A 24,021-nucleotide genomic window follows, 5' to 3' on the forward strand; every position below is an offset into this window, starting at 1 on the left:
CGTGACTGAAGCTGACAAGCCTTCAGAGCCACGCGGGGTATCCAAGGAGCTACTTGGTGTAACTAGCGACGGTCGAATAGGCACGATGCCGTCTGCTGCTGAAACCATCCCGGTAAAGACCACAGCTGCACAATCGGCTTCCAACGGTTGTAAAACGACGACGATTCGGCGATTCGTGTGTCCTGTCCCGGAACCCTATAGCTATGGTGATACCGGCAACACCGCTGAACTATCCCAAGCAACGGTCGCGACAAAGTCAACGGTTGGCCTTACAGCCGAAGACATGACGGGACATCCGCCGCGACAAGACGCCAGGCATTGTCAACATGGTGTTGTAGAAATCGCTGAACGAAAGCCATCAGCGAGCGTGTTACTTAGCCTCCTTACATCTACTAAAGCCGGCAATGTGCAGCGACCACCAACTGCAAGCCGACCCGAGGAGACGCCCGACGTGCCGAATATGTGTCGGGGAAGGGAGACACCGGAAGCAGTCGACTCATCGGTCGCCCTTGATCTAACGGTTCGCAAAGAGCCAGCTCCAGTTGTCACGGGGAGTAGGTATACCTATGAACGTCAAGAAGGAAGTACCGGACCTTATAGATACCAGACGGCTAGCGATCCGGTGAGGAAAATGTGTAGCAACGACGCCACCAGCAGACAAGCAGGAGCTACAGGAGAAAAGACAACACCACCAAAACCATCGCAGCAACAAATCAAATCGGAGCCGGGTGTGTCTACATGTGCGTACGTAGAAAGTGCGAACTCATCGATGCGGCATTCGAGACTGCCGGACTTCGCTGAAAACGCACAGCAAGGAGGCAGCAGACCTCAGCACCCATATCCATCTCAGGCTCAGATCACGTCGCAAACATCGATCATGTCCACAGAGCGCACGGCGACCGTGGGAGAGCCGCGTTCGTCCGTTTCTCCACTTGATGAGCTCCAGACTTTCTCAGGGAACGTTGACAAATTTGGCCCTCCTCGTCGCCACCCAAACTCAGCCGCCTTTGGTCCGCCGCGTTACGTTCCTACGGGCGTCGCTCAGAAGCGATATGCCTCTCCTCCACTTCACCACCTTAATGAGGTCCAGACTTTCTCAGGGAACGTCTCCCCGTCGCCGTCAAACGCAGCTGCCTCTGGCCCACCGCATTACAATCCTACGGGCGCCGTTCCTCCACTCCACTCCCGTCATGACGTCCAGACGTTCTCAGGGAACGTTGATGAATTGACCTCCTCCTCAATACCGAAGAACTTCGGTGCACCGAATGTTGGCATTCCTGCAGGCTTCGTTACCAGGAAGCGTAAGGGGTCGCCGGTGGAAGAGATGGCAAACGTGCCGTCCAAAAGAAAGTCTCCCTGTGAGCTGATGGGGAACTACGCCGTTCAGCAGCAGCAGGGACAAGGCGAGAAGTTCTGTCAGGAAGGTCTGTCGTCACACTCGGTATGTTCACCGTCAACCATCACTGGCCACGTCAGACAAGCTGTGGGTCCAACTCAAGGTGTCATCAGTGATGCCATCTATAAGAAAAACGACATGAGGAGGCTTCAGTTAACTTGGGAATCTTGCGGCCCAGTTGACGGGGTTCCTAGGGATAAGGCCCAAGAAAAGTTTCCCGTGGTGATAGTCTTCGAACAGATGAAGGTCGCCCTTACCTCGGACTTCGTCTCCCTCTTTCCGCACGTCACTCTCACAGATTTCATGAAGGCTTTAGGAGGGATAGGGCTGAAAATTTGCCCATGTCCCGTATCCGTCAAGGAGTGGTTCATGCAGGTGGGGAAAGAGGATGCGGCGTGCTCGACTGTTGTGAAGCTAGGGTTTGAAAGCGTTTCCTACGTCGCTCTGTTGCTGAGCAAGCAATTATCCCAGCAGAGATGCTACACATCATCAAATGAGAACACTTGCATTGGGAACAACATAACCAACGCCACGGCCGAGAATATCCGGGTCTCGAGCACCGGACACGCGAACTGCTACCGACGTAGTAACGATCGTCATCAGATGTCGACCCCGCCCTATCATGGTTCTGAGATGCCAAACGTCAACAATCCACCTGCAGTACCTAGGTCCGCCGTTAGGGCTCCTCCAAGTCCACTCGTACTCGAAAGTCCGGAGGATAGTAGTAGTGGCCTACAGATAGTAGCCGTACAGAGTCTTGCTACGGGAGAAGGTTACAGTATGGTAGGGAACCAGCAAAGGGTGTCTACTGAAGGAATGGCTGGTAGTGGCCAGCGGGACACGTCGCAGCAGAAGCAGCATCGCGCACCGGCTCACCCGCCCCGTCCTTCAAGAGCGAGGATGGAGTCGGTCCAGGGACCGTATCAACACCCCGTGAGCAGCAGCAGCCAGCAACCGTACTACCCACCTCCTACTGCCCCTGCTGCATTCCAGAGCAACAACAGCGGCGTGCCTATCGTCAACCTGCAGACGTGGTCACAAGTGAGAACTGTGGAGTACTGGCAACAACATGCGACCCGAAAGGGAATCACCAGCCATCGACAGTACCAGGGTTAGCTTACCTGTCCCATGCAACGTACACAGGACTGCGGACTGGTTGGAATCATTGAGCGACCGTTCTGTCTATGGACCTTTACATGTTAACACGTTATTATGCATGCACGCATGGATGCTGTGTATTGTCCATGTACCTTAAACGTTTTGAGTTGTTGTTTTGAGAGTTCTCAAGTTTATCATATGTTGCTGTAGATGTAGTCAAATGTTTACATATCAACTAACAACATAAGATTTATTTCCTTATACGAGTTCGCTTGTTCCAGGAGAGATCTGGTAAGGCTGGAAATGTTAAAAGTCAAAGTAAGGTCGGAAAGCGTCAAATGAGTTACTAGAAAAGACGGCCACGAAAGGTGAATTTCTATGTTATGTACAACTATTTTTGAAAACATCCTATGTAGTTTCTATACTACACTACACTAGTTTCTAGACTACATTAACATTGATTTATATGATGTTCATTTGCCTTGTATTCCAAATATGAAATGGTCGGGCAAAAATCCCAGTTTAAGATGAATTCTATGCGCCATAATTATGTACAACTATTTGTTACAGAAAGTATGTTCCTATACATTCCTGTACATTCCTATACTGAAACTACATTTACATTGATTTATATGTTCATTTGCCTTGTTTTCCTAAGTATTAGACGGACGCGTTAAATGATGGATACATGGTAAAAAATCTCATGAATTTCTATACGCCTGTGCACCTGCGCCACATTACATTATACGTACAGCTATTTGTTACAGAAAGTATTTTCGAAAACCTTCGTATCTAGTTTCCATACAGAAACTACATTGATTGATTGATTTATATGTTCATTTGCCTTGTATTCCAAAGATGAGGTGTAGATTAGAAATTAGAAATTATTCTTAACGTTTGAATAAAGAAGTTTTTCTACCTCCTGTCCGTCTGCCTTGACTGTGACTGCTGAATTGATTAATGTATGTATACGTATTTGCTATGGTATAAATGGTGAATACGGTATGTAACATGTGTGGACGGACATAATAATTAACTTCCTCAGGATAAGATGACTCGTGCACATGCAACCTTAATCATTAACTACTGGTGTTTATTTTCACTGCTCCAAGAATTCGTAGCTCAGCCATTCGTTATCAGGGAACCATATGTAGGCCATCCATCAAGTGTCAAGATGAGCGGGGATGTATGAAATAAAGGGAGGGAGACACTGGTCTCAGTGAGACAGACGGTAGATGCAGCGGAGAGGATAACATCTGGGAACTCGAGTTCCACGATCTCATACCTCGCCAAATGAGGTTAGCCTTTATGGCTAAGAAATTATAGATTAATTACTGATTGTGCAAATAGGATCCTATATTGCATCAATTATATCTGTAGATCATATTCTACACCAGAAGACAGTCTTATCTTATCAAAGAATGCCATTATAGTATTTCCTCATAAATTATGCAAATGAGATCCTTATTTGAATAAGTTATGTTTAATTATGTTCACCTTTACATAACTTTCAAATATCCCAAGTATGAAATTCCAGGCAGTTACCACTATGTAATTATAACATTTTCTCATTAATTATGCAAATTAAGTCCTCATTTGCATAATTGATATCTGCCTGTATTTCTGCCGTTCTCAATTATGTATGACACATGCTTGAATAGTCCTATCATGGAATGCAGCTGATTAATAGACTTTCCTCATTAATTATGCAAATTACATTAATATTTGCATAATTGTAATATCATTATGTCAAGCATCACTTCAGCTACCTACATGCCAAAAATCACGACGATCCATCCACCGGTTCTTGAGTTATCAGCCTTTAAACATTTTCAACTAACGCCCCTGCAGTTCCAGAGCAAGCAGCTAGGGGGCCCAAACGCACGTCACTTCTTCCCCAGCACGAGAGCTACCTACCATGCAAATTTCGTCACCCCAGCATGTCTGGATCATGAGATATCAAAACCGGAAGTTCAGCTGCAGTACCATAACAAGCCGCCAGGGGGCCCAAAATCTAATCAGTTCGAGCTCTCATCAAGACCTACCCACCTACCAAATATCAAGATAATCCATATAAGCTTTCTCGAGTTATGCTGTTGACAGACACACACACACACACACGGCCACGAAAACATAACCTTCTCCAATTCTTGGCGAAGGTAATAAAGAAGCTATGCTCGGCCCTATTCATATGAAGTCAGTGAAGGCGCTTTACATGTGGTTTCCCCCGCCGGTTTTTTTTCAAGTGGCCCCATCTTACCGCTCCAAATCATATTGAAAGCGCCTCGATCCCAAACCACTTCTAGAGGTGGTTTCGAATCGGTTTTACCGCAATCTGAATCAGTCTGAACGCGATTTCACCTGGTCATGGATTACGGGATGATATTTCTTTATTTATATGCAATACCAAATTTTACTTGGCAGCAACTTAAAGAGCAGTAATGGCCAAATAATGTGTCCGTTCTAGGACGAGCTTCACCGCCTCTGGCGGGACCACGTCGGTATTCGGCCGAGATACGCTGGGAGGGGGGCATCAGCAAGCAGGTCGTTGACCTCTGATATTAATAACACGCTACCTTGCGAGTTTTATAGCCTCTACCAGGCACCGCGGATCGCTGGAAAAATAGTAGAAATTGGCCGAAATAAAGGGATAGTATACCAGAGAAGATCCAGGGCCATAGAAGCTCCAATTTGCGACCCACGGCCAATTTCTACTATTTTTCCAGCGATCCGCGGTGCCTGGTAGAGGCTACGAGTTTTCATCAAACAACAATGAATGCAGTTTCAGAGAATCGTGATCGGGCACGGTTTGAAAGGAATGTATGGCACGTGGACCAGATGTGATGAATGCGAATAACCCGAATCGCGGTTCGGGTGGTTTCATATAAACAAGGCCTAAATCTGTCTCCGTTTCCGAAAGAGTCTGTCGAGAATTCTACACCTTTCTCCCGCTGCTCTACAGGTAGACACTGCTACTACTAGGCAGTGTGTATTGGAGTACTAGTAACTTCATCAAGTGTACCTTTTAGAAATACACTTTCTATTATCATGTCCCTCCTACATCGAAGAAAGAAATAGCTAGATATGTAGTACCAAGGTACTGAAGAGTTTGCCTACTCTCTTAGTCTCTATCTAAGCAGAGGTTTGGGTTTTGCATGGAGGTAGAACCTCCATGGGTTTTGGGGGTATTTTTAGCGTGTTTTTAGGATTTTTTTATTGGGGTTTCTCTTTTGCACTGAATTTTTGTCCCACCAAACCACAGTGCAAAAGAGAAACCCCGATAAAAAAACCTAAAAACACGCTAAAAATACCTCCCAAACCTCTGCTTGGAGAGTAGAGTTTGCCATGCATTGCTTGTATTTACTGGACACCCCGCAAAGCATGACGGGAAATATTTTCGCCCCAGACCGGAAGCGCGCTCATTTGACTGCGAGACCTCGTCAGTGGTGGACGTCTATAGCCTAGACTCGCTCCTAGAGCAAAACAACATGGTCTCTGCCAGGCTGTGGTAGCGCTAGCAGAGTGTGGGCCAGTTTGAAATCCTGTTGAAACCTCCGTGGATCTAATAAGCTGACAACAGGTTAGTGTGGACGTTCTTAACGGTGTGTATTTGTTTTGTTTGTAGGGGCTATAAAATTTTCATAAGTAACGAAGCCTTGACCAAAACAACTCGTCACAGCGTAGCCGCGGCGACTGTTGCAGGGCTTCCCTTGCTTGCAGTCTTTTACATTAGCCCTAACAACATGTTTGTTCAGTTGGCCCAAATTATGCACCGCTCCGCGACTGTTGTTAGGGCTAAATAACTGCAAGCAAGAGAAGCCCTGCAACAGTCGCCGCGGCTAGTCATAGTGGTGTGATGGACGAAGAAAAATACAAAAAAGAGGCATCAAAACAAACATACTTACCCACATATCGAACTAATCTCCAAGCAGATCTTTTGATGGGGGTAAGACAGTATCAAATTGGCCAGTCTGTATCAATCCTTGGGTGGGGAAATGGATACAGACTGGCCAATTTGATACTGTCTTACCCCCACCAAAAGATCTGCTTGGAGATTAATATCGAACGGGTAAATTCGGTAACGCTACATACGGTTAGTGATAGGATGGTTTTCATGTCGTTTACGGTATATTTGGAGATAAATTGTGCCAAACTGAACGTCCTTGGCTTGGTCAGTTTGAATACGCTCCGAGATAATTTTTTTGGGAAGGGGGGTAACCTGGTCCCAGACTCGCTACACGGTTACCCGCTCATTTGCTATAATGCTGTGATATTAATATAACGTTATGTTTTCAAATTCTGTTTACGTGAGACGGTGTCTTTCTGTGTTGCTAATCGAGTTCGTGAATATACATATTCGAGAGACTGGGTGTGAAGAGACAAATATTTGTCATGCATATTAGTTACACACCAATTTAATTTCTTGGTTAACGGATTCGCCCGCTTCATTTTTTTCTGATTTGCAAATAAAAAGAAAAATTCAGAATCAACTACAAAATGCTCATATTTTGCCCTAAACCGTTGAAAACAGTCCTTTTCATCCTAGTTGTTACAGTTATTTCATCTTTCAATGCATCATTAAAAGTTCAAAATTCATTGTTTAAATTTTGAACCAGCCTGGTGTGTTGGCACCTATCGTACCATTTTGGGCCATAATAGGATGCCTAGGCCTGTTTAATTTTTTTTTTCACCCGCCCGCTTCATTTTTTTTGGGTAGAAAAATCCGTTAACCAAGAAATTAAATTGGTGTGGCCTTACCATACATTTAAAACAATGCGTGACGTGGTCATTCTGTCAATATAAATACATGTATATTTTACATACCTTACATTTCACAGCAATATGGGCATTAAAGACCTATTGCCAGCCCTTGTCAACTCGACACAACCCATCACTATAGAGGAGATGGTTGGAACTGTGGTGGCCATTGATGCGTCCTCTTGGCTTCACAGGGGGATATATTCCTGTGCCAAAGAGCTATTTCTGGGACAGAAGACAGACAGGTGTGTAGCCTTGATTGAATGTACCTCTTCTTCTTCTTCTTCTTCCAGTGGCTAGTATGAGATGGGGTTCGCCAGGCCTCCATCCGGGTGGTTTGTACTAATGTAGTGAATCACCAACTCCCAGACAGTATTAGTTTTTTGTACCATCGCACACCGGGGCATGCCCCTACTGTGGTGGGTTCTTTTACGTGCGTGGGGTATGGCTCTCCCCAAACACGGGACCTTTATTTAACGACAAAATTAACGTCCTATCCGAGGGACGTCCCTAACCGAGGCTAGGTACTCATTTACACCTTACTGAAGTGAGGAAAGTCGTGTAAAATGCCTTTCCCAAGGGCAGAAGATCGGTGGCGAGGGTGGGGTTTGAACCCGGGACCCCTGGTTCCGAGCCGAGGACGACACCGCTACGCCACACGACCCCACATTGAATGCCATCAACATACATTATGTGGTACTTTTTAAAAATCTGGTTGCAATTAATAATACAGCTACTTCCACACATTAATTTCTGCCATTGTTATTCAGCTTGTTATATTGGTACTAGTAGGGCTTATTCTATCATATCAGTTTAAGGCCACACCAATTTAATTTGTTGGTTCTCGGATTTTTTCAGAAAAAATATGAAGCGACAGGGCGAAAAAAAATAAAAATAAAAACAGGTCTAGGCATCCTATTATAGGCTTAAATGCTACAAAATGAGCCATGAAGTCAACACAAAAGGCTGGGTTAAAATTTAAACATTGAATTTTGAACTTTTAATCAAACCACTGCAATGATAGATGGGAAAACTGTAACAACTAGGAAGAAAAGGACTTTCCTCAACTGTTGGGGGGCAAAACATGAGCATTTTTCAGTTGATTCAGAATCAATTTTTTTTTTTGCAAATCAGAAAAAAACGAAGAGGCGAATCCGAGAACCAACAAATTAAATTGGTGTGGCCTAACAAGCAGATACAGTGAACATGTATGCTCACATGATTCTTGGGCTAGCAAAGACCTAAAAGTGTGTGTTATCTACTAAGTACTATATTTTAAACTTGAAGTAATATCAAGGTTGGATAGAGTGATATCAAGGTTGGATAGAAAACCTATGTACAAACTACAAATTCTTATTTTCTTTCAGCTACATCAAGTTCTTTATGGACAGAATCGAGCTTCTGCTCCGAAACAGGATTACACCCCTGGTCGTGTTTGACGGACCAAGCCCTTTGCCAGCAAAAGCCCAGGTGGCAGCGGAAAGGAGAGAGTAAGGGGACTTTTCAGAATGTATCTAGATTATTTTATACTAGTGAAGCATACCTAAACCCAATGTTAGGTTCAGGTCCGGATTCAAGTCCAGAGGTTTAGGTTCAGTTCCAGACTTGTAAGTCCGGACCTAAAGCCATGGCATAAACAAAATTGCATGTTGGCAACCTTGCAATGTTGTCTGGGTGAAACTTTGGCCACATAACATGGAGGCCGACACTTGACGATGCCCGATGGCAATGTTTTCTTCATTTTGCAGCAAAGATTTTGCAATGTACGGAAGGTTTTAGGTGGTTTGGACAGAAAAGGGGTATGTGAAATGGTCTTTTATGGTAATTTTACAGTAAGTCCGGACTCGGTTCTTGACTTTTATGTTTTTTTGGACTTGAACCTAAACATTCTTACAAGTTCGGATCCAAGTCCAGTGAACCGGTATGCATCACTATTTTATACCAACAAAACATTAATGCTCAGTGGTAGAAAATCAGGATGTGTAGAAATGCATTATCTTCTTTATTTTATGTTCATCCAGGAAAAGGACTATTGCCAAGCAGCTGGCTTGGATCTCCCTCCGCCAGGGAGATGAGAACAGGGCTAGGCAACATTGCTGCAGTGCTGCAGAAATAACACCGGATATGGTCAACAATATCATCAAGGTCAGTATTTTATTTTTAAGTCAGTTATGCAAAATGTTAGTTAGCAAAAAGGATTATTACCTACTGTAAATGTTTTAACTTCGCGATATTCGCGACAAACTTTTTGTCGCAAAGTCATCTCCTCCCGAACACTTTTGTTCCGTACCGCCCCCCTCCCCAGCACACCATGCATATACGAAGACAACAATGACAACAAAGTAACTAGTACTAAGACTCGAAGAATAACATCGTTTTTGTAATGAAATAGAAATTTATTTCAACAAACATACAATTCATCTGCATTTCATGAAGTCAATATTTTGTAACTACATGTAGAACTTCTTTTAAAACAAGTCGGTATAAAAGAAAATATGACCACAGTAGTCTGTGGACAATGCCAGAAGAGTTTCAAGTACGCTAGTTTCCTGGACGTTACATACTAGTATTGAACGTTACTCACCGATTTTTACAAGTATCGGTAAAAAAAGGTTGGCTTGTGTATAAGAAATGTAAATCAGAATCATTTACAGTGCACTAGAAGATATGAAAATCCATGCATCGGGACCGACTCTCAAATTTGCCGATACCGCGAAAAAAATCCTCGCCAACATGCATTTACAGTAGCCAACTTTTAGCCATGGTAAAATTTAGTCTAGTATTGTTTTGCAGGCGTTGAAAGACAAAGGGGTTGACTTCGTGGTGGCACCATACGAAGCTGACCCACAACTGGCCCTCATGAGCTTGAGCAGAACGGCCGACTACATCATCACCGAAGATACTAACCTGCTAGTCTATGGGGCAAAACAGGTATATTAAAACTACCTGTGCACGAGAGATTATGTAAATATTGTACAATGAATGCAGTGGAAAATGAAATACATTTTAGCCAGTGTCCTCGCTATGAGACCGAAAGAAACAGATTATTTCAGACAGTTACAACAATTTCTCCATCCTTTCATCATTTAGAAGATCACCAAAAAACTGCATTTCTACTAAGATCACAAAACCCACTAATTATGCAGAATATGGGACTATTCATTATGATGACATTATCCACTGCCTTCAAAGAAGAAGTCGAACCCCATAATAGCTGGCATAGTAGTAAAAGTAGAAGTTTTTTCCAGACAATTGTTACCTGTCTCCTGTTACTGTATTGCAATGAGTATTATACTTGATTGTAAAAGCAATTAGCCTTCGGGAATGATTTTGCGAATAAAGTTTCTATTAAAGGCAGTTTTTAGGGCCTGGAAACCTGATTTTTCAAAGCCAATATTCTAGTCATTTATCTACATAATGAGTTGAAACCACACTATTATGATGTATATTTACCTTCATGAAGAAAAAATACCCAAAATTGTGACGGAAAATGGTTACTGGAAGGACCCGGGCTGATTTTTAGGTACCACCCAGAAAGTGAAGGACTCATCTTGGGGCTTGTTTCTGCAGTTTTAAAACCCACTGTATGAAATACTGATTGAAATGTTCTAATGTGAAGCAGTATGTGTCAATATCACAAAGATAGCCTTATTCAAAATATTCCCAGTTTCTCTGCTCTGATATTGCATTGGATGCCTTTAAAGTCTCTTTTTACCCTCCATGTAAATGGGGGGTATTGTTTTTACTCCGTTTCATGTTTGGTCTGATATCTGAAGATCGGTGAGAAGGAACTTTATGATATTTGGCAGATTGATGGATGGGGCCTTGGAGATTGTGTAGGTTGACTTTGAGCACCTGGTGATTGACCTTGGTACTGCAGTTTAATTTTTTTATTCTATTGTTGGCACGTTATGGTCCGTGTGTGCGATGCTAAGGTAGCATGTAGTTGTGGTTACAATGGTTTAGTGATGTAAATTTGGGCCCCCTAGCTGTTTGCTTTGAACCAGAATTGCTATCTCAATGTCAGATTGTTTGCGTTGAATGATCTCAGAACCCGGTGGATGGTTGGCGATCATTTTTGGTATGTGGGTAGACGCTGATTGTCTTTGCGTTTTAGCGTGCATTAGCAGGTTGTCGTAGATTTGCATTGCTTATTTAAAAGGATTTTCACATTTTCACCCCTATTTAATAATAGGATGGTCTGTTTGACCCCAAATTGGTACAGAGTGTTTTTGTTTATACCTCCAGCTGGCAGGTCAGGCCAATCTATTTTTACCTCTAGACGAAATATATCTTATCTTTAATCGGTCATTCAGCAGGGAACTGGGTCATCTGTGGTTTGTTAATATGTTGTGCTTGAGAGGTCATTGACCTCAAACAAACCATGGTAACAAGACACTAAACGCCTGCACATGACAGCTTGGGCAACCCCTTCCAATACGAAGTGCCACAACAAAATTCTTAAAGGATAGACATCTATAGACATCTATCATTCTGCTGATAAAAACAAAGTTTGACTCATAATATCTCTATTAAAATACACCAAAGGATTACAAAATAACAAGCTATTTCATGGAGGGACGATGTCTACGACTTCTCCTTGTTTTTACAGAAATTACTTTGAAATACTTTTTTAACATTGAAATTAAGAAAGACTTTACAAATTTGAAATAACGACTCTTCAGGTGTCATAGCGAAAAAAAAAAAGATTATCATCACACCACATAATGTGTTGTTTAAGAAGGATTTTTTTTCTTCTATTTACAGGTTATCTACAATTGGGAAGGAGACCGAGGTCAACTCATTTGCCAACATCTCCTCTACAGATCATTCCCTGACCTCCCAGACTTCACCTTCCAGAAATTTCAATACATATGTATTTTGGCAGGCTGTGACTACCTAAAATCCCTTCCAAACATGGGGATAGAGGGGGCAAAGAACTTTGTTAAGGCACTTGGAGACAGGGATATTTTCATGGTAAGATATAATTACCATACATTGCTACACTGTTTAATGGACAAAGTTACAATGTTTCTTATATTACATCATGAGGCCACAGCAAGTAAATTTTATGGATGACATCTTCGGCAGATTCCAAATCTAATGCGAGCGTGCAAAAAAAAAACAAGATTCCTACAATTTAAAATTTTGACTCAATCATACAGCCAACATCATATATCATTGCATCAAGAAGAAACAAAACATTAAATCAGAGCCTTTTCTTGTCTCCTCTCTTCATAGCTATCTGCCATCCACCTTCAGGCATGGCAACAGACATCTTTGCCCATTTTGGGCATGTTAAACATATATTGTCAGAAGGCAACCAAATTTCTTGTTTTTTTTTCCAAAATCAGGAGAAAATCAATGCGCGCGCTGATGTCATCCATAAAAATTACTTGCTGTGGCCTGATCTCAAATACAGTAGTCCATCATTGACCAGAACAGATACAGGAATAGTTGCTCAACAAAATGAACAATTACTTGTACTGTACAGTTTACAAATGTGTGTTTAACCATTACAAATATCACTAACGATAAGTGCAATGTTTACAATGCAGCAAGTCAAGAACATCGGCTTGTTTGTAGGAGGACACATCACCGTTCCACCTGAGTATCCTGACAACTTCAAAATGGCTCTGAACACGTTCACCTACCAGACTGTCTACAATCCTGACAAGGGGTACACTCCACTGCATGAATACCCGCCTGGCTTGTCTGCTGCGGACTTCACGTATGCTGGATTGTATCCTTAAGGGGGCACACCCCAGTTTATTTGGTGTTTAAATTCGAAGCTGCACACCCTCAAATCTAGCGACCGTCTCTGCCGTGGAATTGGTGTTTAAATTTGAAGCTGCACACCCTCAAATCTAGCGACCGTCTCTGCCGTGGAATAATTCAGAAGGAGAATAACTGTATGGGACGAAAGGATATCTCTTCAGCTACAAGACCAGCTGAGTTTGGTTTCTTCAACCATTTTAAGTTTTGTAAAACCAATGGAAAAAACATTATTTTCACCCCAAAATTAATGCACAAAATTGCAAATTTTCGCATAGGATAATAGCATAGAAAAAACTTTTCGGCAGAAATGACTGATGCCGGTAGGAAGACTCAAACCTTGACTATACCTGAGTAAATTATAAAGAAAATTCTAGTACTGAAATTTTTTTGAAGGTCCACGGCTCAAGGGGTTGCAAATCCACTCCTAGGAAAGCGCAGAGCGAAACCTAGGTCAAACGGGCGAAGAAATTTTCACCCCAAAATCACCATTTCTTACACTCTTCAGCCATGTTAATGTTTAATGATATTTCGTGGCAGTTTATGAGAAATATCGCCTCAAACTTGGACCCTCCATTTTTATACCTCCATGGACCCTCTAAACCCCTTTGTCACTGTTTTACCACGGACGACCCCGCTCGCGGAAAAACTGGGGCGTGCACCGTTAACAATTCTGAAGTGTGACTCTATGCATAGTTTAAAAAAAAAAAACACGTCTGCGGGTTCTTTGTGCAGTAACATAAAACAACATGACATATGCCTTTTCAATCCAGGACTTCAATGTTGTTGTTTTTTCTTAACAAGGCATTAGACCATTACCTGACGCACCAGTTGCAGACTTAAGCCGAACTTGGGTCAGTGAGGATGTGCTGAACAAAACAGGTAAATTGACTCAAACTCGGTACAAACACTTCTTAATGTGACTGTATTGAAATCACATCTGGGAAGTCCTGTTCCAGTGATACAGTATTGTCTCTTTGCCTTTCAGACCAGACTGACTTCACATTCAAGGGGACCTCAAGCAGTGATGATGAGTCTACAGAGTCCACTCACTCCACACCATACAACTTGAGAAGTCAGCAACAGAAGCCCATTTCCACAGTACTCAGTATTGGCGAGGACCTCAAATGGACACCCCCGAGCTTTCCTGTCATGACCATTGATTTCATAACTGGCACACTGTCTTCTGAACATAGCCAAACACACACACAATGTTTGTTCGAAGCCTCTGATCGCAGGGTGCTGTTATACACCCCTCCCTTTGACATTATAATACAGCGTTCATGTACCATAACTGCGCAAAACACCTCATACCTTGTGGTATGGGAATGGGGCTTTCACGAACCACCTATCAACTTTGAAGCACACCGTAATGACACAGAGAGTGAGGATGAAAGTGATATGTTTGAATTAGACTCAGACAGTGAAGACGATGATAGAGATCACGTGTTGCCATTTGAAGTAATGGGGGTCGCACATTCTAGAAGAAGGCAGGAAGTATTAGAGTGGGCACACGATGAAATGGTGGAAAGGAATAGTACCCCCCAAGTAGAGCTTATTCCTGAGCGCATTAACCCACTTGATGAGATTGCAATTGCTGTTTGTATCAACACAGCGAGAGGGCCAGAGACGGTCGGGTATATTGCCAAAGAAATGACGCAGTATGTACATCCCATTATCAACACTAACAGACTGACCTGTGCAAGGATAGGTAGAATTGCTTTTAGGACAACTTACGAAAATTATGGATGGTTCATGAAGTTACTTATCACAAGGAAGGGCACATGGGATAGGGCAGTTATTCGACAGTCACGCCATATAATGTAGATAAGGAGGGGGGAGTTCCTCTTCTATGTTATGAAATCTAGCAATAATTGTTCTGGCTTAGCCTCCTTTGCAGACTTGTTGGGGTCTGCGTTACTTTTTTCTGTGAGCGACGAGAGTAATATGCCACGGAGGGATGATTTTGCCGCCGAGGGAGTTTTGCCACGGAGAGAAGGTTTCCCGCTCCAACAAAAACCTTCTCTCTCCGTGGCAAAACTCCCTCGGCGGCAAAATCGTCCCTCCGCGGCATTTTACTCTCGTCGCTCACAGAAAAAAATAACGCCGACGCCCAACAAGTCTGCGAAGGAGGCTAGTTCTGGCTCCCCTTTGTGGCATTTGCACCCTGCATGGGTTGTCGATCCCTGGATCAGCAAACCTGGACTCCCTTGTACGGTCTAGTCGTTCAGTCTGGCCGGATGGCTGATCAAACGAGGCTAGCTGCGGCTGGAATCTGTCGTTGATCCCCGTATGGTATAGCCTGGGTACCATCCGGATTTTCGCTACGCAACGCTCGAAAAAATCACGTATGGTACCCAGGCTACGTATGGTACCAGTATGACACGTCCCAATCCAGTCTCTTTGCGTACTTATGGCAGATTTTCCTGAGAAGGAGGAAATAATCATGTTAAAGTTTACTATTGTCTTCAGTTTTAACTCCTATAAAGCAGCATAGGATATATGATATGTACAAAATGCAGACCTCAGATATCATGTTTTTCCATTGTTATATGTGGACTACTAATATATACAACTATTTCATTTTGATAGTTGTCTGTACTGTACTAAACAGTAACAGAAGTGGAAATAAAATAACATTTAAACCACTATTTTCTGATCTCAATTTATATTGTATAATCAATATCTCTCATACATGTATATCTGCTGAAAGAACTCTTTATTATAGAAGAATAAATACACTGAGTCATGGCCTTTTACAAGACATTTCAGCCCCCAAATACAAAATAACAGTAGACTGCACCTTTATAAAATAACAGCACAATGTACCTTCACTAATTTTTTGCTTCATTGTTGCAATAAAATTCATATTGATTAACCTAATAGTCTCAAAATTTGTACCATGTCTTTGGCGTTGACCTTGACACCCTTACACTCGAAGTCGGCCACAGATTGTTTGCGTTTTCCTGTCACCGCCGTGTACGTCAGCCCCGTGTCAGGGCCCTGGTGTCAGGGTCGTTGCTTCAACCAAATCGAATCTTCGTCAATTTACAATCACGTAACTTACAGAGGCCCAACAATTTGGAACAACCTAAGTAGAACTTTACAAATTAGTCCCTCCTTCACCATTTTCAAAAATCATACTAAAGCAACTTTCATAAATAACCCCACACATTCTTAATTTTTGTTTAATTTTCCTTGTTTACTACTTTTCATTACTACTTTTCATTATTGTAGATAGTATTGTATCGTATTGTATTTTATTGTTTTGTTTCATTTACCCGTTACCTAGTAAGTTATTTCTTATTTATCCGATTTATTTGAATTGTTAATTAAGTTATGAAGGGAGGCCTCCTCATAAGCATTTTATGCTTCCGGCATCCCTGCACTGTTACATTTCATTTATATTTTCTTGTATCTGTATTGTTACATTATGTTTTAAAGTGCGAATAAAAAACTGAAACTGAACTGAACCAAGGACGTTCACGTCCTTGCTTCAACCCATCTATAAAAGAAAAACAAATCACAAGTCATGGGTTTTACTATACATCATGTATACAATGCTACATATTAGCGCAAAACTGTTAACAACCATCCAGCGTGCACCTGCCTAGCTGCTTCAATGATAGTGAAACCGTCAGTACTAAACATCATGTCGCGCATACGGCATGCCAAACACATATCAAACTTTCAAAGCAAAGCGATCGTGAGTTACACCTGCGAACATGTTACAGGACAAAAATTGAACTGACCGTAATACTCAGCCACGGAGGTCACTGACCTCTGTCACGGAGTAAAGATTCCGGAGGCTGATGACTTGTTGATCAAGTCGCTAGGTGGCGCACCAACGTTACATATCTGCTGGTCTGTTTGTGTTTTGGCCTTTGGGTACTCTCCAAGCAGAGGTTGTGGGGGAATTAATGATCGTTACCTTTTTATATATGGCCGTTTTTTTGTCCTGACCCCCACCAACCCGTCGGTGGCCGCGGACCTTCTCTGGCTATTGGATACTGCCTGACCAATTTGATACTGTCTTTTTGTCACCGATAGGGATCTGCTTGGAGATTAGCCTTTGGGGGCTTTTGTGGTTCAACGTCGTCACATGTTTTGCGAATGGTGTTTGCCAGCTTGCGACTTTCCTTGTAGAAAAGCGAAACGCGCGTAAAACACTAAGCCGAACCCCACATCTGCTTTGAGATTAGTCGCACAACGCCCATTGGTTCCCTGAGCTACAGAAGACTTGTCTGATTGGTCAACGCCACGAACTTAAGGTGGGGAGGGGGGCAGGACGTGGCAGGGTCATTTCAGGTGAAAAACAACAAGATTAGACTGAGGGCACTTTGATCAAGACAGGCACAGTGTCAGGCATTAGGACCACAGCTAGGCATTCGGACTTGGTAACAGGTAATGTTAGTGTTCCGCTAAACGCACACAAATCATAGCTACTCGGTAATAGTTTTGGCTACTTTATTGAAATGCAAGTGTAGATGCAAGTTCAAAGAAAATATCGTGCTCGGGAAGTTGTCAAATTTTGAATCCACTCACCACGTCTTCTTGGAATAGATCACGATATTCTAGATACGGTTAATCTGTGAAATTGCAAAATCAGACCGATGAGGTAGTAGTCAAATCATAGGACATGTCAATAATTTATGATGAATTACAAATCTCTTATAAACAAACAAACCTCAAAAGAATGATCCGTAACTTACCAGTAAGTTAACATATATCAGAAGTCCTTTAAACTTTTTGACAACGTCACCTTCATAACCATACTATACTTGGCCGTTTGCATAGTTGCAATCATCTTATTTCACCAAATAAGTACATGTAGTAAGGTTCAACGAGGGGAGGTGTCCAAAACACCTGGGCAGAGGATATGTTGGGAGGGGCTCACCTGAGATAATGTTACATCAAGGGAAGGGGCAGGACATGGCCCTGGTCAACGTTCACACACACAAACAACCTAATGTAAACCACTTTATGTTCATGGTAGCAAAAGTCTGTGGTCTGAGAAAAATGGACATATTCGTGGAACTGTATGTTATATTCTCGGTGTCGGCAGGTGCAGCAAAAAGAAAGCAATTTGTGTACATATGTAATCATTATGATAAGTTCTCGGTACAGAAGTGACTGCGAAAACCGCAAATATATAAAAGTAATGCAAAAAAATTGTGATTTACAGTACTCTGTCTGGACAAACAAATACACAAACCTTAGTAACAGCTACCCCAAATTACACTGTAAGTAAATAATGATACTGTAATTAAAAAAGGTCCCTATAGGATGCTAAGAATGATATTTTCTGTTTGCCCACACAGGTACAGAATGGAGTGTCCCATCCCTGTGGTAGACTTCCTGCCCTACAGCCTGGTGAACCACTGTGCCGATGATGACCAGCTGGCAGCCCTGGCCGGCCAGCTCATCCACGCCTTCAGCACCACTGGGTTTGTCTACCTGTGGCACCACGGCATTCCTGCAGCTCAGGTAGGGTCAGGGCTCACTAATTACTTGGTTAACGGATTTTTCAAGAAAAATAATGGAGCGGGCGGGCGAAAAAAATGAATAAATAAAAACAGGCCTAGGCATCCTATTATGGCCCAAAATGGTACAATAGGAGCCATGAAGTCAACACACCAGGCTGGTTCAAAATTTAAAACATGAATTTTGAACTTTTAATGATACCATTCAATTGAACGGTGGAATAACTGTAACAACTAGGAGGAAAATGACTGTTTTCAACTGTTCAGGGCAAAATATGAGCATTTTGCAGTTGATTCTGAATTTTTATTTTTATTTGCAAATCAGAAAAAAACGAAGCGGGCAAATCCGTTAACCAAGAAATTAAATTGGTGTGGCCTTAGGGCTTGAAAGTAAAGGTGGTCCAATGGCCACTGACCACTAAAAATGTAGGCCGGGAGTGGGACAACTAAAAAGACACTTTGGGACATTTTTGGAACAATAGAAAAATAGTCAACATGTTTATCAGGCACAAGTCCCGGCTTTTGGATCCAGAAAAGTCCCCCCAAATTTCCTGTCTACTCTGCAATTATAGTGCACCTGGGAGTGAACATAAGCAATTAAAGTTGAAGTTATACAAAACTTCCCAAAAAAACAGGTTGGGACAGTTCATCCTCACTTTAGGACAATTGAAATTTATTTTTGGGACAGTGCTGGGACAATAGGAAGAAAAGTTAATTTTGAGGCCTGTAGGGTGGTCTTCAGTATATACAGGTGTGTGAGCATGCACAGGGCTCGAAATACTTTTTTCTGCGTACCTGCACTGGTGCAGGTAACTTTGAAAATTACTTGCACCAGACAAATTTTACCTGCACCACTCAGACTTTGAGAAATATGAATCCTACTAAAACTGCGGAGAATCCAATGCCATTATTTCTTTTATAGGTGGTAACAGTCAATGCAGCAAAAAAAACACATATATGTATCTATAAATAATACATTGGACTTAGTGCAGGTTAGGTGCAGGTGCAAGAATCGGGACAGAGAAAAAGCAGTTGTTATGACAGAAAATGCAGATTCCAAAATAGAAAGGTCTGCAAATTACTATTTCTAGGTAGTCAAGATTGTAATCACACAAAACATTTTGCAGAAAACAGATCTTAGCTTAACAACTGATGAAAATCAGTCCCTTAGGGACCGTACGTTATTTATCGGGGGGGGAGGCCGGTGCGTAGGAAATCGGGCAGAAAAGGTTTTCCCTGGCCCTCCCCCCGTATTTATTTTTTTTCCCCTGGCCCCTCCCCCCGCTATAAGAAAACTTTCCTTGGCCCTCCCCCCCTTTCTGAAACATTACAAATCATGCCCGTAGCCAGGATTTTGAATGGGGGGGTTCTTCCCACTGCTTGAGGGGACCTCGAGCGACGTAGGCGCGAGGCGAGCGCCGAAGGCGCGAGGTTCCTAGGGGGGTCCGGGGGCATGCTCCCCCGGAAAATTTTGAAAAATTAACCTTCTAAAATGGCATTTCGTGCATTTTTGAGAGGGTTTCCAAAATAAAATCTGAGATAAATTTTTATTCAATGACAAAGGGAGCAGTTTTTCTACGATTCCAGTCCATCTTTTCAAGAAAAATCTTGGACCTTTACATAAAAAGTGGACAAAAAAGTGGACCTTTACATAAAAAGTGGACCAAAATGTGGACCTTTGAGCCTTGTGGGGGGGTTCGTCCAAATGCCCCTGAAACTACATCCTAATTAATACTATCAACAATCAATAATAATTTATTAATTGTTTGATATGATATTTAAGTGCGGCACGCGACGAAGTGAAATATTCCGTGGGAAGCTCCCGGCTCTTGAGCGTGCCCGCCGGGCCAAGGAAATGGGGCAAATTTGCGCGGACGGGGATTGGCTTTTAAAATACCTGGCGGTTTGTTGGGTCGGCGTTGTTCTAGATAGGCAGTATTCAGACCAAATAAGACTCTACTTTGCTACGCTCACGAAGGTTGCTGCGTTTTTGGCTGAACGAAAATGTCGGGGATTTTGTACCGACATCTTTTTCCGACGACGCCATTTTGGCGAACAGAGTTATGGGAGATATGGAAGAAACCAATCATACTCGGGGGCGACCAATTTCGGGCGAAGGCGCACACGCATTTTCGGTTCCGTGACCGGCTGCCAAGGACATATAGCGTGTACTTTCCTACTTCTCAAAGCATTGAAAAGGTATAAGAATTGTGATAAAAAGTTTTCCTTGGCCCTCCCCCCGCCTTNCCCCTGAAACTACATCCTAATTTAATTTAATACTATCAACAATCAATAATAATTTATTAATAGTTTGATATGATATTTAAGTGCGGCACGCGACGAAGTGAAATATTCCGTGGGAAGCTCCGGGCTCTTGAGCGTGCCCGCCGGGCCAAGGAAATGGGGCAAATTTGCGCGGACGGGGATTGGCTTTTAAAATACCTGGCGGTTTGTTGGGTCGGCGTTGTTCTCGATAGGCAGTATTCAGACCAAATAAGACTCTACTTTGCTACGCTCACGAAGGTTGCTGCGTTTTTGGCTGAACGAAAATGTCGGGGATTTTGTACCGACATCTTTTTCCGACGACGCCATTTTGGCGAACAGAGTTATGGGAGATATGGAAGAAACCAATCATACTCGGGGGCGACCAATTTCGGGCGAAGGCGCACACGCATTTTCGGTTCCGTGACCGGCTGCCAAGGACATATAGCGTGTACTTTCCTACTTCTCAAAGCATTGAAAAGGTATAAGAATTGTGATAAAAAGTTTTCCTTGGCCCTCCCCCGCCTTCTCTTATTTTTCCTTGGCCTCCCCCGCCCCTTCTCATTTTTCCTTGGCCCTCCCCCCGTACGCACCGGCCCTCCCCCCCCGGTAAAATACCGTAGGGTCCCTTAGGTATAGTCCTTTTCTTGCTCTACAGATCGAGCGAGTTTTTCAAGTATCAGAGAAGTTCTTCGCCCTTCCCAAGGACACCAAGGAAAAGTACGCTCGCCCGGTGGACAACAACCACGGTTGGGTGACCCTGGAACGCGAGAGCCTCAACCCGTCACGCCCAGGTGACCTCAAGGAAGCCTTCAACGTAACGTGGGTGGAAAATCCACCAGCATGGCCAATGGCGGAGCTCCCAGAGTTCAGAGACACCGTGCTAGACTTCTACGACAAGTGTAGAAAGCTTAGCCTGCACATTCTGGAGCTAGTAGCCAGGGGTCTGCATGTGAAGGACGTGAAGGGGTTTGTCGACTCCCACAAGTTGATGGGTTCGGGGCCGAACGCGACGGCGCTGCGTCTACTCCACTACCCTCCGGTTCCCGTGGAGACCAAGCCCGACCAGGTCCGCTGCGGCGAGCACTCGGACTACGGTTCCATCACGCTGCTGTTCCAGGACAAGGTCCCAGGCCTGGAGGTCCGCAACAGGGACGGGGTCTACGTCCAGGCACCCATCATCGAGAACGCCGTGCTGGTCAACATCGGAGACCTGATGCAGCGCTGGACGTCGGACCGCCTGGTGTCCACCAAGCACCGCGTCCTGCTGCCGACAGACCGCGGACAGATGCGCCAGTCCCTTGCGTTCTTTGTCCACCCCGACGACGAGGTCATGATCTCGTGTCTCGACGGGTCCAATAAGTATGAAGCCATCACAGCAAAGGGGTATCTGGAGCAGAGATTTGCAGCTACTTATTAGACCAGGTCCGTCTTTAAGTCACAATTGTGAGATGTGAAAAACATTAACCCTTCACGTGCTAAGGTGGTCTTTTGGTTAACCAATTACAGCAAAGTGGTATATTGAGGAACGGTTTGCAGATACTTATTAGGCCAGGAGGACTGTTTAAGTCACAATCATGAGATGTTAAAAACATTAACCCTTCACCTGCTGGGGTGGTCTTTTGGGTTAACCCATCACAGCAAAGGGGTACCTTGAGCAGAGGTTTGCAGCTACTTATTATATATATATATTAGGCCAGTCAGAATCATGAAATGATAAAACATTAACCCTTCCCCTTGCCGAGGTGGTCTTTTGGGTTTACCCAATTTGTATTGGAAGTACAAAATTAGGCAGCAGTTGAATAAAAGGAAAGAAAGCAGGTTTGAAAACCCAGGATTATACATACTAGCCATTGAAATGTGATTATCAACAAAAATATAGTTTAACCTTAATTAAGGTTTTTAAGACATTACTCTATGTTATTGGTCTATATCTATAACTATAAGCCAGTCTGATTGGTTATAGGATTTAATTAGGATAGATTTTAGTACTGTTGCACAGAAGTCGTCGACAAGGGTCCAAAAATTATTTTCTAGTGAGAAATGAATACATTAGTGTAGAATGTAAAATACATGTACATTGTACACATGATACAGGGCTATAGGGAATGTAATGGCACAGTACATTGTAAAGCTTGTATATAAATCACCTCAAGTCCAAAACATTTACAACAGCACACTTTCCTTTGTCTACTGTCTTTCAATGATACAGTCAAGAAGACCACTCAGGGGACCAATGAAATCTGGTTAGGCCACAGCAATTAAATTTTATGGAACACATCCACTGCAGGCTCCAAATTAAATGCGAGCGGGCGAAAAAAAAACAAGGCAGGCAGAAAAAACAAGGTTCGTACATTTTCAAATTTAGACTCATTCATTGTACAAATGGTTTTGATTCAGTGCTAACATCACATATACACAGCCAGCGTCACATATCACTGCATCAAAGTAAGAAACAAAACATTAAACTAGAAAGGCCGACATTTGCTTGGGAGCAAATACAGCATATTTCAGTCCATCTCCCTCCCACGCAAAAGTGGACTATTCCAAACCTACCCCAGTGCAAAACTGGCGAAGGTTCTCAAATAAATGAATTAAATAGTAGCTATATGAGAACAAAGATGCAACAACATGTACTTTGAATCTCGAAAGCTTTACTAATCTTATTACAGGTATGCAAAAACTAACAATGATGAGATTTGATACATTTTGAAGGTCTTAGGCACATAAAATTGAATGTGTGGGTCATTACGCACCACTTAGGTGCAATGTGACCTCAGGTAACCCGCAATGGAACACGTGTTCCATGGATGGAACCGGCCATTCTTTAGATAGAACATGGAACGGGTATAGCACTTTTGGCCCTTTTTGTGCTGAAAATAGCCATTAAAGTCCCCCAAATGAGTCATTTGGAAGTGGTGTATGCCAAATATGTGACTGCTATTCTGTAGACACATGTTCAAGGTACCCTTATACCGAATTTCAGATCATTTGGTTGTAAAACCAGGGCTCAGGATCCAAAAATCCATTTTTTGGCGAAAAATGCCCCAAAAAACCTTCATAAAAAATTTTTAAAGGCATGTATCAAAAAAATGAAAAAAACGCCTGGGGGTATTGGCCCACTCTACCTCCATGCCAAATTTCAAGTCATTTGGCTGAATGATGGCGGAGTTGAATCCCTTTGACTGTTTGGCAGGAGAAGGAGGAGAAGGAGAAGAAACATCAGAGAACACAATATATTTCATCCAT

At 43.0% G+C, this 24,021-nt stretch overlaps 3 protein-coding genes across 4 annotated transcripts; all 3 read left to right on the forward strand.

Annotated features, from left to right (window-relative positions):
* Positions 1–997: 997 nt before the first annotated feature.
* Positions 998–2,512, forward strand: LOC109479288. Its single transcript, XM_019781241.1, has 2 exons — positions 998–1,210; positions 1,256–2,512. Exon 2 carries the CDS (start codon positions 1,325–1,327, stop codon positions 2,510–2,512), a length of 1,188 nt encoding a protein of 395 aa, XP_019636800.1. The 5' UTR covers positions 998–1,210; positions 1,256–1,324.
* Positions 2,513–5,916: 3,404 nt separating this feature from the next.
* LOC109479292 (exonuclease 1-like) lies at positions 5,917–14,980 on the forward strand. Of its 2 annotated transcripts, none has more exons than XM_019781248.1 (9): positions 5,917–6,074; positions 7,333–7,497; positions 8,620–8,742; positions 9,274–9,397; positions 10,028–10,183; positions 12,020–12,229; positions 12,811–12,995; positions 13,839–13,909; positions 14,016–14,980. In XM_019781248.1, exons 2-9 carry the CDS (start codon positions 7,337–7,339, stop codon positions 14,852–14,854), a joined length of 1,869 nt encoding a protein of 622 aa, XP_019636807.1. In that variant the 5' UTR covers positions 5,917–6,074; positions 7,333–7,336; the 3' UTR covers positions 14,855–14,980. The 2 variants fall into 2 exon arrangements, with proteins under 2 accessions (XP_019636807.1, XP_019636808.1); XM_019781249.1 differs by having other exon boundaries at positions 10,046–10,183.
* Positions 14,981–17,212: 2,232 nt separating this feature from the next.
* On the forward strand, positions 17,213–23,136 carry LOC109479290 (UPF0676 protein C1494.01-like). The gene is made up of 3 exons (XM_019781244.1): positions 17,213–17,431; positions 18,349–18,514; positions 21,431–23,136. The coding sequence occupies exons 2-3, from the start codon at positions 18,356–18,358 to the stop codon at positions 22,190–22,192; spliced, it is 921 nt and encodes a 306-aa protein (XP_019636803.1). The 5' UTR covers positions 17,213–17,431; positions 18,349–18,355; the 3' UTR covers positions 22,193–23,136.
* The last annotated feature ends 885 nt before the right edge of the window (positions 23,137–24,021 follow it).

This window comes from Branchiostoma belcheri, unplaced genomic scaffold (genome assembly GCF_001625305.1).
Source record: "Branchiostoma belcheri isolate BF01 breed outbred unplaced genomic scaffold, Haploidv18h27 scaffold476, whole genome shotgun sequence".
NCBI classification, from domain to species: domain Eukaryota; kingdom Metazoa; phylum Chordata; class Leptocardii; order Amphioxiformes; family Branchiostomatidae; genus Branchiostoma; species Branchiostoma belcheri.